General features: G+C 36.0%; 1 protein-coding gene across 1 annotated transcript in view; it reads left to right on the forward strand.

Annotated features, from left to right (window-relative positions):
• LOC108730429 (kinesin-like protein CG14535) overlaps positions 1 to 11105 on the forward strand; it is a 46069-nt gene that overhangs the window by 15476 nt on the left and 19488 nt on the right. The window contains exons 2-3 of the mRNA XM_018460133.1: positions 2613 to 2706; positions 7229 to 7426. Coding sequence (XP_018315635.1) covers positions 2613 to 2706; positions 7229 to 7426 — 292 coding nt within the window. The remainder of the gene's footprint in view (positions 1 to 2612; positions 2707 to 7228; positions 7427 to 11105) is intronic.

Below are 11105 nucleotides of genomic sequence, written 5' to 3' on the forward strand. Positions count from 1 at the left end.
GAGCATATGTCTATAGGACTTTTTTTCTTAGTTTTTTACTCCTCTACACGCTCCCGAAGTTTTGCGATTTAATTTGGAAACACCCTGTATATTTAAAATATATTTAATATATATTTATATTGCAATATAATAAATATATTTTCTGATTTCTTTGTCAATATTCCATAATTCATTCATTTCCTACGACTTTTGCTTTTGCGCACAATTATCCAACCCATGTGCACAATTACTTGACGCGCGAGAAATTTTTTCGCTTTTCCGTTTTTTCCTTTTTGCTAAATACAACCTTATTGAATGAAAATTTGTTCAATATGAGGATACGTAATGGTAAAAGAATGTTTATAGTTTCTATTTCCATACTTATATCGCTTTGAACTTGTAAAACCATTCCAGGACAATAAATTTCCCTTAGGTGCGCACAATTCACCCACTTTCCCCTATATGGTCGCTACCCATATACTATATAGTGTGTTGTTCTGTAGTATGACGTTTAAGGATTAATTATCGTGCGATAATCGGTGTAGATTAACACGAGTGATTCCGTTTTAAGTGAAAAATTTATTCGTCGAAGCACCACGTAAGAAACATTTCTTCGTCCAAATCTGTATCGAGAAGTCAATGTAAATCTGCGGTAGTATCGACAGACTCGTTTGCGGCTACACGCTGTAACCCCAAAGGCCGCCCCTTTGAAACGAGCAACGACAGATTGGTATTACCATATTGGGAAAGGGACTAGACTCCTTATTTCCCTATCCTTTTGCTGCCGCGGGAGAGGAAAAAAAAGGAAAGGGAGAAAACGATCGGCTTCTTTCTCTGTTCTTCCGCAACAGGCGTCTCGCTTCTTACTTCGATTCTCCACTTCAACAGCCTTTCCAGAGCTAAGCCTTTCCGCATTCACTTTCTCTCTTTCTAACCCTCAATATATTCCTTCTTCCCCCTACGTTTTCTCTTTCCACGAGCTTCTTGTCCGCCCCTTTTTCCATCTCGGGCTCATCCGATTCTCGTCCACGAAGATTTCAATCTTGTTTCGCCGAGGCATCGACACGTCCTCATCTTCCTCCCGATTTTCTCCGTAAACTGGCGGAACCTTCCCTTATAATATACGACCGTTTTTTCATCTCTTTCGTCGTCCGAGTCTCCGTTTGTTATGCGTCGTCGACGCGAAGGATAGCCGATCTAATGGCGTTTTTGCTATATCGATCGTCCGCGACACATCAGCCGCGGGCTCAATTCGGGAGGATCCTCGGCAGCTTTCGCAGGAAATTCGTGAAACTCGCTTCCCAAACGAACAACCCTCTGATTTTCCCACCACCATCTCCCTTTCCCCTCAATTCTCATTGATACTTGATATCTCGACAGTAATCGACAACCGGCCGCTGCGACCATTTAACACATAAAATTGAGCCCTTTTTAAAATGGTCTTGCTTGGACCCGAGCATTGTTTCTCGACGCAGGAAAAATCTTTTCCAGTCTATGAATACATTAAGAGCAAACAAAGGACCACCTTCCATAATCTCACGACCCCTTTCTTCCTCCCTGCGTCTTTCTCCTCGCTTTTCGTTCTGGAGATGTTACACGCGTTTATTAAACCCGGCCCGCCAACGTGCTTTCTTAAGCACTTTTACGAGAACCCGGCCGAGCTGTTTATTCTGTCCTGCAAAAGCTTGACGTACCATCTCTTTCTCTCGTCACAATATTATTTCGAAACAGACGTAATTAAAATCGCGTCTACTTAGCCATCTTAAAGCTATATTGAAAACGCGAGTAATTAATAATTAGTAATTTATACACTACAAAATGGTGTCCAACACCATTTTGTAGTACGAATGCGAATAGTTATTTTCGATATATTTTTGTTCACTGAACACGAATCCGTCGAAAAAAAACTAACACGTCACAATTTTGAGAAAAATGGCACCAAAGAAAAAAAAAAGATTATTTAAATTAAGAAAAAAAATGATTTAAGAGTTTTCATGATGTTATATATATATATATATATATATATAGTTCCTGATGTTCATCGGTACCAAATTTTTTTCTAAATTTCATCTATGTCATGTAAAAGTATTAACTTTTTTGAGAATATGAAAACCAAAGAGGCAAAAAAAAAACAATTTTGAGGATTTTCATGACGTTATAATACGATACCATTTTTTTTTTAAGAACTTTTTTCTAAGAACAATTTTCAAATTGATATATCTCGAAAATGAAAAATCATATCGAAACAAACCAAAATGCATTTTAAATCTCAAAATTAATACTTTTACGTGGCACTAATGAAATTTAGAAAAAAATTTTATATCGATGATACAACGTCATTAAAACTCTCAAAATCGCTTTTGCCTTTTCGACGCCATTTTTTAAAATTGTGATGTGATAGAAAGAATTTTGATAATGGATTCTTATTCAACACACAGAAATACATTGGAAATGACTATTCACATTTGTGTTGAAAAAAAGGTCTGTTGAACAGTATTAATAGAATCAATTTAAAGTGTTAATCACTAAAAGTAGATCAAAGATGAAAACAATAGTTTTTAAAATCATTATTTTCAGTAATTTAGTGCTTGTAATCATGAAATGTATACAGATCGTTTGCAATTTCTTTCCAGACCGAGATCTGTTCGAGCGCTCTTACAGATGTAATTCATGCGGTCATTAATGGAACGGATGGCTGCTTATTTTGTTTTGGACATGCCGGTTTGGGTAAGTTTAGAAATTATAAATTTGATTTATATTTAAATATATCTAAATTGTATTTTTACATAAGAATCAAAATAATTATATAATATCTTACATTGAATAAGAAAAAAATAGTTAACGAATTATGTTTGCTTGAATCAAGATTTTAAATTATTTACGTAATTAATTATTTACGTGTTTTTTTAGTCACCTTAATTTTTTAAATCAGATTATCATTAGGCAGGTAAACATTCAATACTATTTTGCACGTTCCTCTTGATCGAAGAATAAAATGCACAAGTGTATCAATATACACCGATATTCGCTCTTGAAGGAAATGTCGCAAAAATTCTTTATTTAGACGTTCCTTCCTTTATTCACTTGACATCTCTTCGTTGTACTGCCGCAAGGTAGGAATCCAGTAGAGGCGTAGAGTTGTTTTACATTTTAAGTAGTAATATCGAGTTTGCATGCAAATGCATGATTATGCATGGAAAGTGCGCGGAAGAGAGAATCCTCGGGTGGTAATGTCGGTGCTGAAAGAGAGTGAGAAAAGAGAAGGAACTGAGAACAAAGAGGAATAGAAGAATGAAGAGTGAGGAAGCGAGACCGGAAGGAATGGTGATAATGTATGCCACTGGGACACACTTTCTCCCTCTTCCCCCCCCCCCTTTCGAATTTTAACATACCACAACCCAAGAGACTGTCCATATTTTTGTCATTACGCGCTTTCTGCGCGAAAACGACTTTAAGACTAATGGATTTAGAGAGAATCTCTATCTTGCATAAAATGTATGTTTTGAAAACTGTCATAATTGAAATATATATTCCCATTTTAAACACATTCAAATATAGAATGGGTATCATAACGTCTCTCTCGTTCTGGTTCCGTACATGAATGTGTTTCAAGATCGAAAAAGATTTTGACATGCAGTTTACAGAATTATATATGTATATAAACTCATACAAAAATATTTAACCACTAAGATCTGTTTTGGCCGAATATAGAATTCCTCGCATTTGATTAAGAATTCACGTACATATATATAAGGAAATATTTCTTATTTAATTAAAAAAATTAAATTCTTTACTCGTTACATAATTTATTTTTATAATTTATTGCCTCGATGTTTTTATAATTTATACAATTTTATATTCATGATCAAAATAATAACGTCCAACAATAAATTCATTTTATAATTATAATCGTAGATGATAAAATATTTTTGACATCGACGAGAATAAATTCAGATAACTTCTGCTTTTACAATCTGTATGAGAACCAATTAAACTTCATGGAATATTTCTGCCCTCGTTTTTGCCTGAATTCCTTTTAGCATTATATAAAGATATAAAAATATAATGTTAAAAAAATTCAGTGAGAAAAATATTCCATGAAGATTATAAATCTATCTTTAATTATATACCTTTCTGAAAGATTTTTTATATTTGATATATAAATAGAAAGATGGAAACCTATTTGGATACAGAGTGTAAGATAATTAATTAAATAAGGCAGATAAAATTATAAAATATTCACGAAAGTTAAATTATTCTAAAACATAAATTGCTAAATAGTCCTCCTCGATAATTATTCGTTATTCTAAATTCACATGAATAAAATGACAGTGCACAGAGAAATGCTATTTCTAAAATTAACTTCGTCGCATAAACTTAGAGTTTCCTCAACCATTAGCTGGCTTCTATCGTTCTTGAACCGATACGGTTTCATAATTCTGCAGCGCATTGAGAAATTGTCGACTTTCAGTGCCGAAGTTCGTATAGTTGAGCGGGATTTCTCGCAACGCGGGAAAGGGGGATCGATAGAATCGAAAATAAAATAAAAGGAGTCGCGTCGGAAAGATAAGAACCTAACGGCCATAGACAAAGAGCTGCGTAAAAGGAAGCCAAACGAATTCGCACAGTCTTCCCTCTCTTTTTCAAAAGTACTTCGAGCAAGTCCGCAAGCAAACTGCTTTTGATCATCGCTATGCGAACGTTTCTCTCGAATTTCCCCGCACTCTCCATCGTTTTCCTCTCTGTTCCAACTCCTTTCAATCTCTTTCTCTCTTCTCGACTCTCTCCTACCCCTTTATATTATCGTCTTCTGACGCAAAAAAGAAAGATGAAAAAGAAAAATGGCCGCGATTAGAACAGTGAGGAGAATAAGGAAGGCGAGAGATGGAAACCAGGAGGAAGACCAGATTTACATGGATCTGCGAGATGAGAAGAGGAAAGCATACGTAAGACAGAGGCAATGCCAGCCCAGCAATTTTTTAAATGACGACCAGCCTATATCTTTTACTTCACGCGAAGCAATCGCCAATGAAACCAAATGCATTTCGCTCACGCTCGCATGTCTATTGTTCGCGGTCTGAAAAATTGCGTGTAAAAAGCGTGCAGAAAAGCCGTGAAAGAAAAAAGATGGAGAAAGATATAGACATGCGAGAGGGTGTTGAAGGAGAAAAGCAAAGGATGAGAGAGATTTGCACTTTCAAAGCAACGGGACTCGTCCTCTTACGAAAGGACAGAGGGCGGACGGAGATATGTATATATCGCTACATATATACATATACAGGTATAGCGACAACAATGGACCCGTTTGTACTTTGTAGCGCGTTTCCTAATTACCCCCGCGCGCGGGGATCCTACAACTGCGGACACTCCGACGAAGCCTTTGAGATCGCGGAAGGACCGTGAAAGTGAATTATGCAACGACTGTGAGGGGAAAAAGCACGCGTGCTTGATGCACTGAGACTTCCCTCTCATTCCTCTCTCAAAAACATGAAGCTTTGACAATAATAACCTTGGTAAGCGATTTAGTCAAAGGAACTGTGGCTTTTAGTAATCTCGTGTGCATACAAATTCGTGCAATCTTAACACTTTTAGAGACGTTATGTATCCCATCTTTTTCTCCTTAATCTTTTTAATATTTCTTTAATATATATATTTTAACTGATAAACACGCAATTTCTATCATGCTATTTGTATTGGCACTGACGTTTCTCGCGCACAACGAGGTATTCGAGCGGAATTTTAATTATCACTCGCATTTCCATTTCAAAGTATCCTTATGCTGGAGTGTTATACCGATCGTCTGAGAATGCAGCGGCTACCGCTTCGTTTTTCTACGTCGTCGTCAGCGACCTCGTGAATCTCGTGGCGGCATAGCATGAATTCTTGCGGAATTTTTGCGGTTCGACCGCTCGAATCTTGCCAACGGAGCGCGAATTCTCCAAAGTGGAACCGTTGAAAAGTTCCTGAGACGCAAACGCGGTCCGTTACCGGCAAGATAGACCGACCCTCTCCTTTGCCGCGTTTCTAATTAAATAACAACATAATTCACCGTTTTACATTAAGACAATTAAATAACGTTTAAGATTCAACAGCGGCTGCTGCTTTTCCATTACTCCGCCATTGCCGACGGGGGCTTCCCTCTGCCAGGATCTTACGCCTTTCGCTTCAATCTCTCGTCCTCCGTATCGCAACCTCCTCCTCCTCCTTCTTCTCTCCTCTCTGCCATAAGTCGTCTCTCCGTTCTCATCAGACTGTTTTATGATTTTAATAAGAGCTCTTTTATTTCTCTGTCAACAGCAGAGCGTTTGAGCTCGACTTTCAATTTTGCCTAAACTTCAGTGCTAAAAACTTCCGCACAGTATGTGCCGTTATCAGAAGTTCGTGCTGAAATTGCCGTTAAACACACAACCGAAGCGTACTTTATTATGAGATTTGTATCTCATTATTGTCATCCGAATGAATTAATTTTAATATTTATTTCACACCGTTGTGAAAAGCGAAATAACAATCGATCCTTTCGCCGTGCATCAACTACTTCGACATAATCGCCGGTTGTCATTCTAGCCGTTACGTTGTCGTCCACTAAATAGTAAACAAATTAAGCGGTCCGCTCGAGCCTGACCACAAATCTGGCAACGCAATTATTGCACCCAGTCGGCTCGCGCTCCGTTCGTATACATAAACAGGATTTTCGAACTCATCCATGTGAATTGATTCGTCGCGACACACGAGGGGGAAAATTGCGATTATGCCAATCAACAATGAAGCTTGTCCACATACCAGTCGCACCAGCGGCACGGTTACGGGCGTTAATTCGATCTCTACGTCAATAAATCTGTCAGTCTGGCAAGGATCATTCGAAATATTAGCTTTGATCCGTCATCGCTTCTATTGACAAGAGAGTGGATATCGGACTTTCAATATGTTACCTCTAAATATTTTATCTCGACAGTTTTTAATTTGTATGGATTAAAGTAACTGTAAATACAGAAAAAAATCCTAAAAAACGTATATCTAAATTGTACGAGTTTCATAGAATATGAATAAACAGGCAATATATATAAGCGGACAATATATAAACTAGTTATAATTAATTTAAATCGGTAAAATAATTTTCGTCTACGCCATTTGCATTTACATTGCACGTTTAAACACCAAATATCGCTTCCTCCGACATGATTCCACGTTTATATTGCCTGTAATCCGCAAGCATCCGCCATCTTTAACAAATTTCTTTTCTCTAATTTAGGTAAGTCCCATACTATGCTGGGAACTCCGGAGGCTGGCCATACACTGGGCGCAATTCCTTGCGCTATAGCGTGGCTCTTCCGCGGTATTTCGGAACAACGACAGAGAACCGGCGCCAGGTTTAGCGTTAGGGTCAGCTGCGTGGAATTGACCACTGGCCAGCAACAACTGAGGGACCTGCTTGCGGCGCACGCGAACGGTAAGTAATCTTCCTATTAGTCGAAGTATTCATGAATGAAGGAACCCGTATTTTTCGTTTTCCTAATCAATTAATGTTATCCATTTATCATCGATCTGCTGCAAACGGCATAAAAGGTATATGCGACAAATTACGAATACTCATCTGCTATTTTTGCAGAATTTGGATGAAGTTTAAAAAAAAATTCTTTTACCTTTGTACAAAAATATTTAAAATAAAAATTAATAAATTATATTTCTATATAGAGTCAGGTGTTCAATTCAACAGAAAAAACATGTATACAATAGAATTATTAAAAAATAAACAATAAAAAAAACAATTCGAACCTATTATATATCGTTCCGATTTATTCGACATTTTATGCAACTTTGTTAATATAGTTTCGTTAATATAGTTCTATCTTATTTGCTGTCTTCATCAGATTAAATCGCAGTTAGACTTGCGCACTTTCTGATTGAAGAAATTTGCGTGCTCTAAGAACCACTTGTCTAGAATCATCCCCCTTTTTAAGGGATGAGACGGGAAGTGCGGGTCTCAGAAATAGAACTGAATCGGCTCTAATCTCTAGAGCGCAACGGAAACTTTCTCAAGCGTTTCTGCTTTCCTACGATAGAGTTTAGTGTTTCCCGCAATTACTTCGATGCTTCAAACAATACGGCTATAATCGTTTAGATTAATTAACGCCGTGGTAGCGCACGGCACGGTAGGTAAATTGTATCATCGCGACGACACTATACATCCGATATGTAATCCTTGCGCGATAACTCAATGATTTATAGATCATAATTCTAATCGTATCCAAATGCACGAAGAGTCACGTAATCAGAATTAATGCACGCTACGATGAATGCATATTGACTAATACGCCTATCTCTCCTGTTGAAGTATTTAAGCCGAAGTGTCAGAGTCGCACTCGCTTGAATCGCAAGAGTATCAGAGAAACAATTCTATTAAAATAGTACAGACATGAAGTTCTATGAAAAATGTTGTGATTCCGAAAACGATATATGATCGCGAGCGTTTTCTGCACAATAAAAACTACGATACAATCTAGTAAGACGATGCTGTGTGTATAATATTTATTTTGTTCTCGAAGAATTCGATCTCGAAGTTAAAAGAACGGCCAAGCGGGTCAAGAGCATCCCTTGTATATAATATGAAAATAGGAACGTTTCGTGGCTGTGATCGAATTTAAAGACAGAGCACGGCCAGAATCGGAGCCACGTCGCGTATGGAATTCCGCACAGAAATTGCAATAGCTCGCACGTTCCATTTGCCTGATGCGCTCACTCGTCTGAGTCGACCTCCAACGTCTCTGAATCGACGAAAACCAGTCGTGCGGCCGATGCTCGAAAGCACAGAACGTCGAAATTGTCCTGTCTCGACCGAGAGTGATGTGCGGAGGATTCGGCAGTAATATTCAGGAAGTAGGATGAGACTTGCTATTGGCCGCAATTTGGTTTCGTCTTCATGGACGGACGAGTGGACGACTTGGCCCGTAAAATTGAAGGACAGGATTATTTCCTCCTTCTATTTCATGTTGACCACCATCCTAGCTACCCTATTACTTTTGTTATACGCTCCTTTTTGTGTCGTGCATCTCGAAAGACTCACGAGACTAATAAAAAGCCATTTTCTTGGAAGATAAATTGTTACGGTGCACTTATATAGGAACTATAGTCAAAGATCGTCAAGGACATTGCTTCGAAAATTAACTAGATTGTCTGGAGCATCTTCCTTCGTGCTTCAAAAATAGGATCTATAAACTGCGCGATATCTTTCTGATGTAAATATTACGAAAATTCTGATGTAAAACATTACAAAAATTTTAATTCATTTATATAAACTGAATATATAGTTTGTATGTTTGTAATTAGAACTCGCTAACAATATATAATAAAGGCCTATTGCCGGTCGAAGCTAGATCTTTAATTGCTTCTTTTTAAATAATTCAAAAATTGTGAATTATATATATACTATATATGTACTTGCATATATACCATATTTGTAGTCATATTCATTACGCGCCGAAATTTTTCCGGATTTTACAAACGCAGCTAAACTATTGAAATAATATCACAAATTAAATTTTGATGCTCAATAAACAACTATTGTAGAGATCTTAACCTAATAGAATCTGTAATAAATTTTTAATTATTACGAAAAATATTACCTCGACCAGAAGTCGAACCCGGATCTCTTACATTCCGTGTGAGCGTCCTTACCAGTTAGACTACCCGGAATGTAAGAGATCCGGGTTCGACTCCCGGCCGAGGTAATATTTTTCGTAATAATTAAAAATTTATTTACAGATTCTATTAGGTTAAGATCTCTACAATAGTTGTTTATTGAGCATCAAAATTTAATTTGTGATATTATTTCAATAGTTTAGCTGCGTTTGTAAAGTCCGGAAAAATTTCGGCGCGTAATGAATATGACTACAAATATGGTATATATGCAAGTACATATATAGTATATATATAATTCACAATTTTGAATTATTTAAAAAGAAATAATTAAAGATTTAGCTTCGACCGGCAATAGGCCTTTATTATATATTATTAATGAATTCTGCACGGTCTTATGAGATTTAAATTTGTTTGTAATTAGATTTTTTTCGCATTGTAAATTTCAATATTTTATTAACACACTTCAATTATATTATGTTGCTTTCTGACTTCAAAAGTAATATAATTAAAAAACATGATTTTCGAGTTATTATCATAAATGAGTTAGGTAAACATTATCCTATCAATCATCAAAAGTGATCTAACTTCTTGGAAAATCGCAACTTAAAAAGGTTTTTTAAGGGTTGTGAAATAAAAATGAGTAATTACAAAAATGACATTTTATCATGTTAAGAATATATCTTTTTTTCAATATTATTTAATTAATCAATAATTTTCTGTCAAATTGAACAATATTTTTTTCTCTTACTGAGAAACTTATATTTTTTGAGTAAGGGAGCGATATCATAAAAGAAGTTAAAAAATGTCAAAATTTCTAATTAATTGGTAACATTATTTATATTGTTAAATCCTTCGAATATATTTATTTAATTTAACGTATCCTTACTGTATGTGTTTATAATTTAAAATTTGAGTTTTGTGACTACAAATCCGGAAATTTGCCGCGTAGATTCGAGCACGATAAAATCTAATTTTCGACCATGTTGCAAGATATTCTTGAGTACTTTACGGAAAATTAAGACGTTTAATAGTGTAAATTGTCGAATGTTTCGGGTACGTGCAATAGAGGCATTCCATGTAAAACTTACGTTAGACGAGTCGTTTGAATGCAGACTTAATGATCGCGCCGTGCAGGTTTCCGCTTTTCCTTGGTCTCTGGACTAATTAAGATACGATGGAATTAATTTTCCAGTTTATTAAATAATTAACTCATATCTATAGAACTATCTCAACTTGTCTTCCTCACTTTTCATCTCTCTTTTATTTCATCTTTCTTTTTTTCTCCTTTTTTTTTCTGAATCTTATTTCACATTATTAGTACTGTAACTAACATTTGAAGAGACCAGTCGTACGGAATTTAAGCGCCTCTTCATTCGACATCCAAAATAATTTTATAATTTTGAACACTTTTATATTTCCAATAAGAAAATGAAATATAATGCAAAACAGATGCAATTTTAATGTTTTGATCTTTACTTTATATATATATA

Source organism: Mycetomoellerius zeteki, unplaced genomic scaffold (genome assembly GCF_001594055.1).
Source record: "Mycetomoellerius zeteki isolate Tzet28-1 unplaced genomic scaffold, Tzet1.0 scaffold914, whole genome shotgun sequence".
NCBI lineage: Eukaryota > Metazoa > Arthropoda > Insecta > Hymenoptera > Formicidae > Mycetomoellerius > Mycetomoellerius zeteki.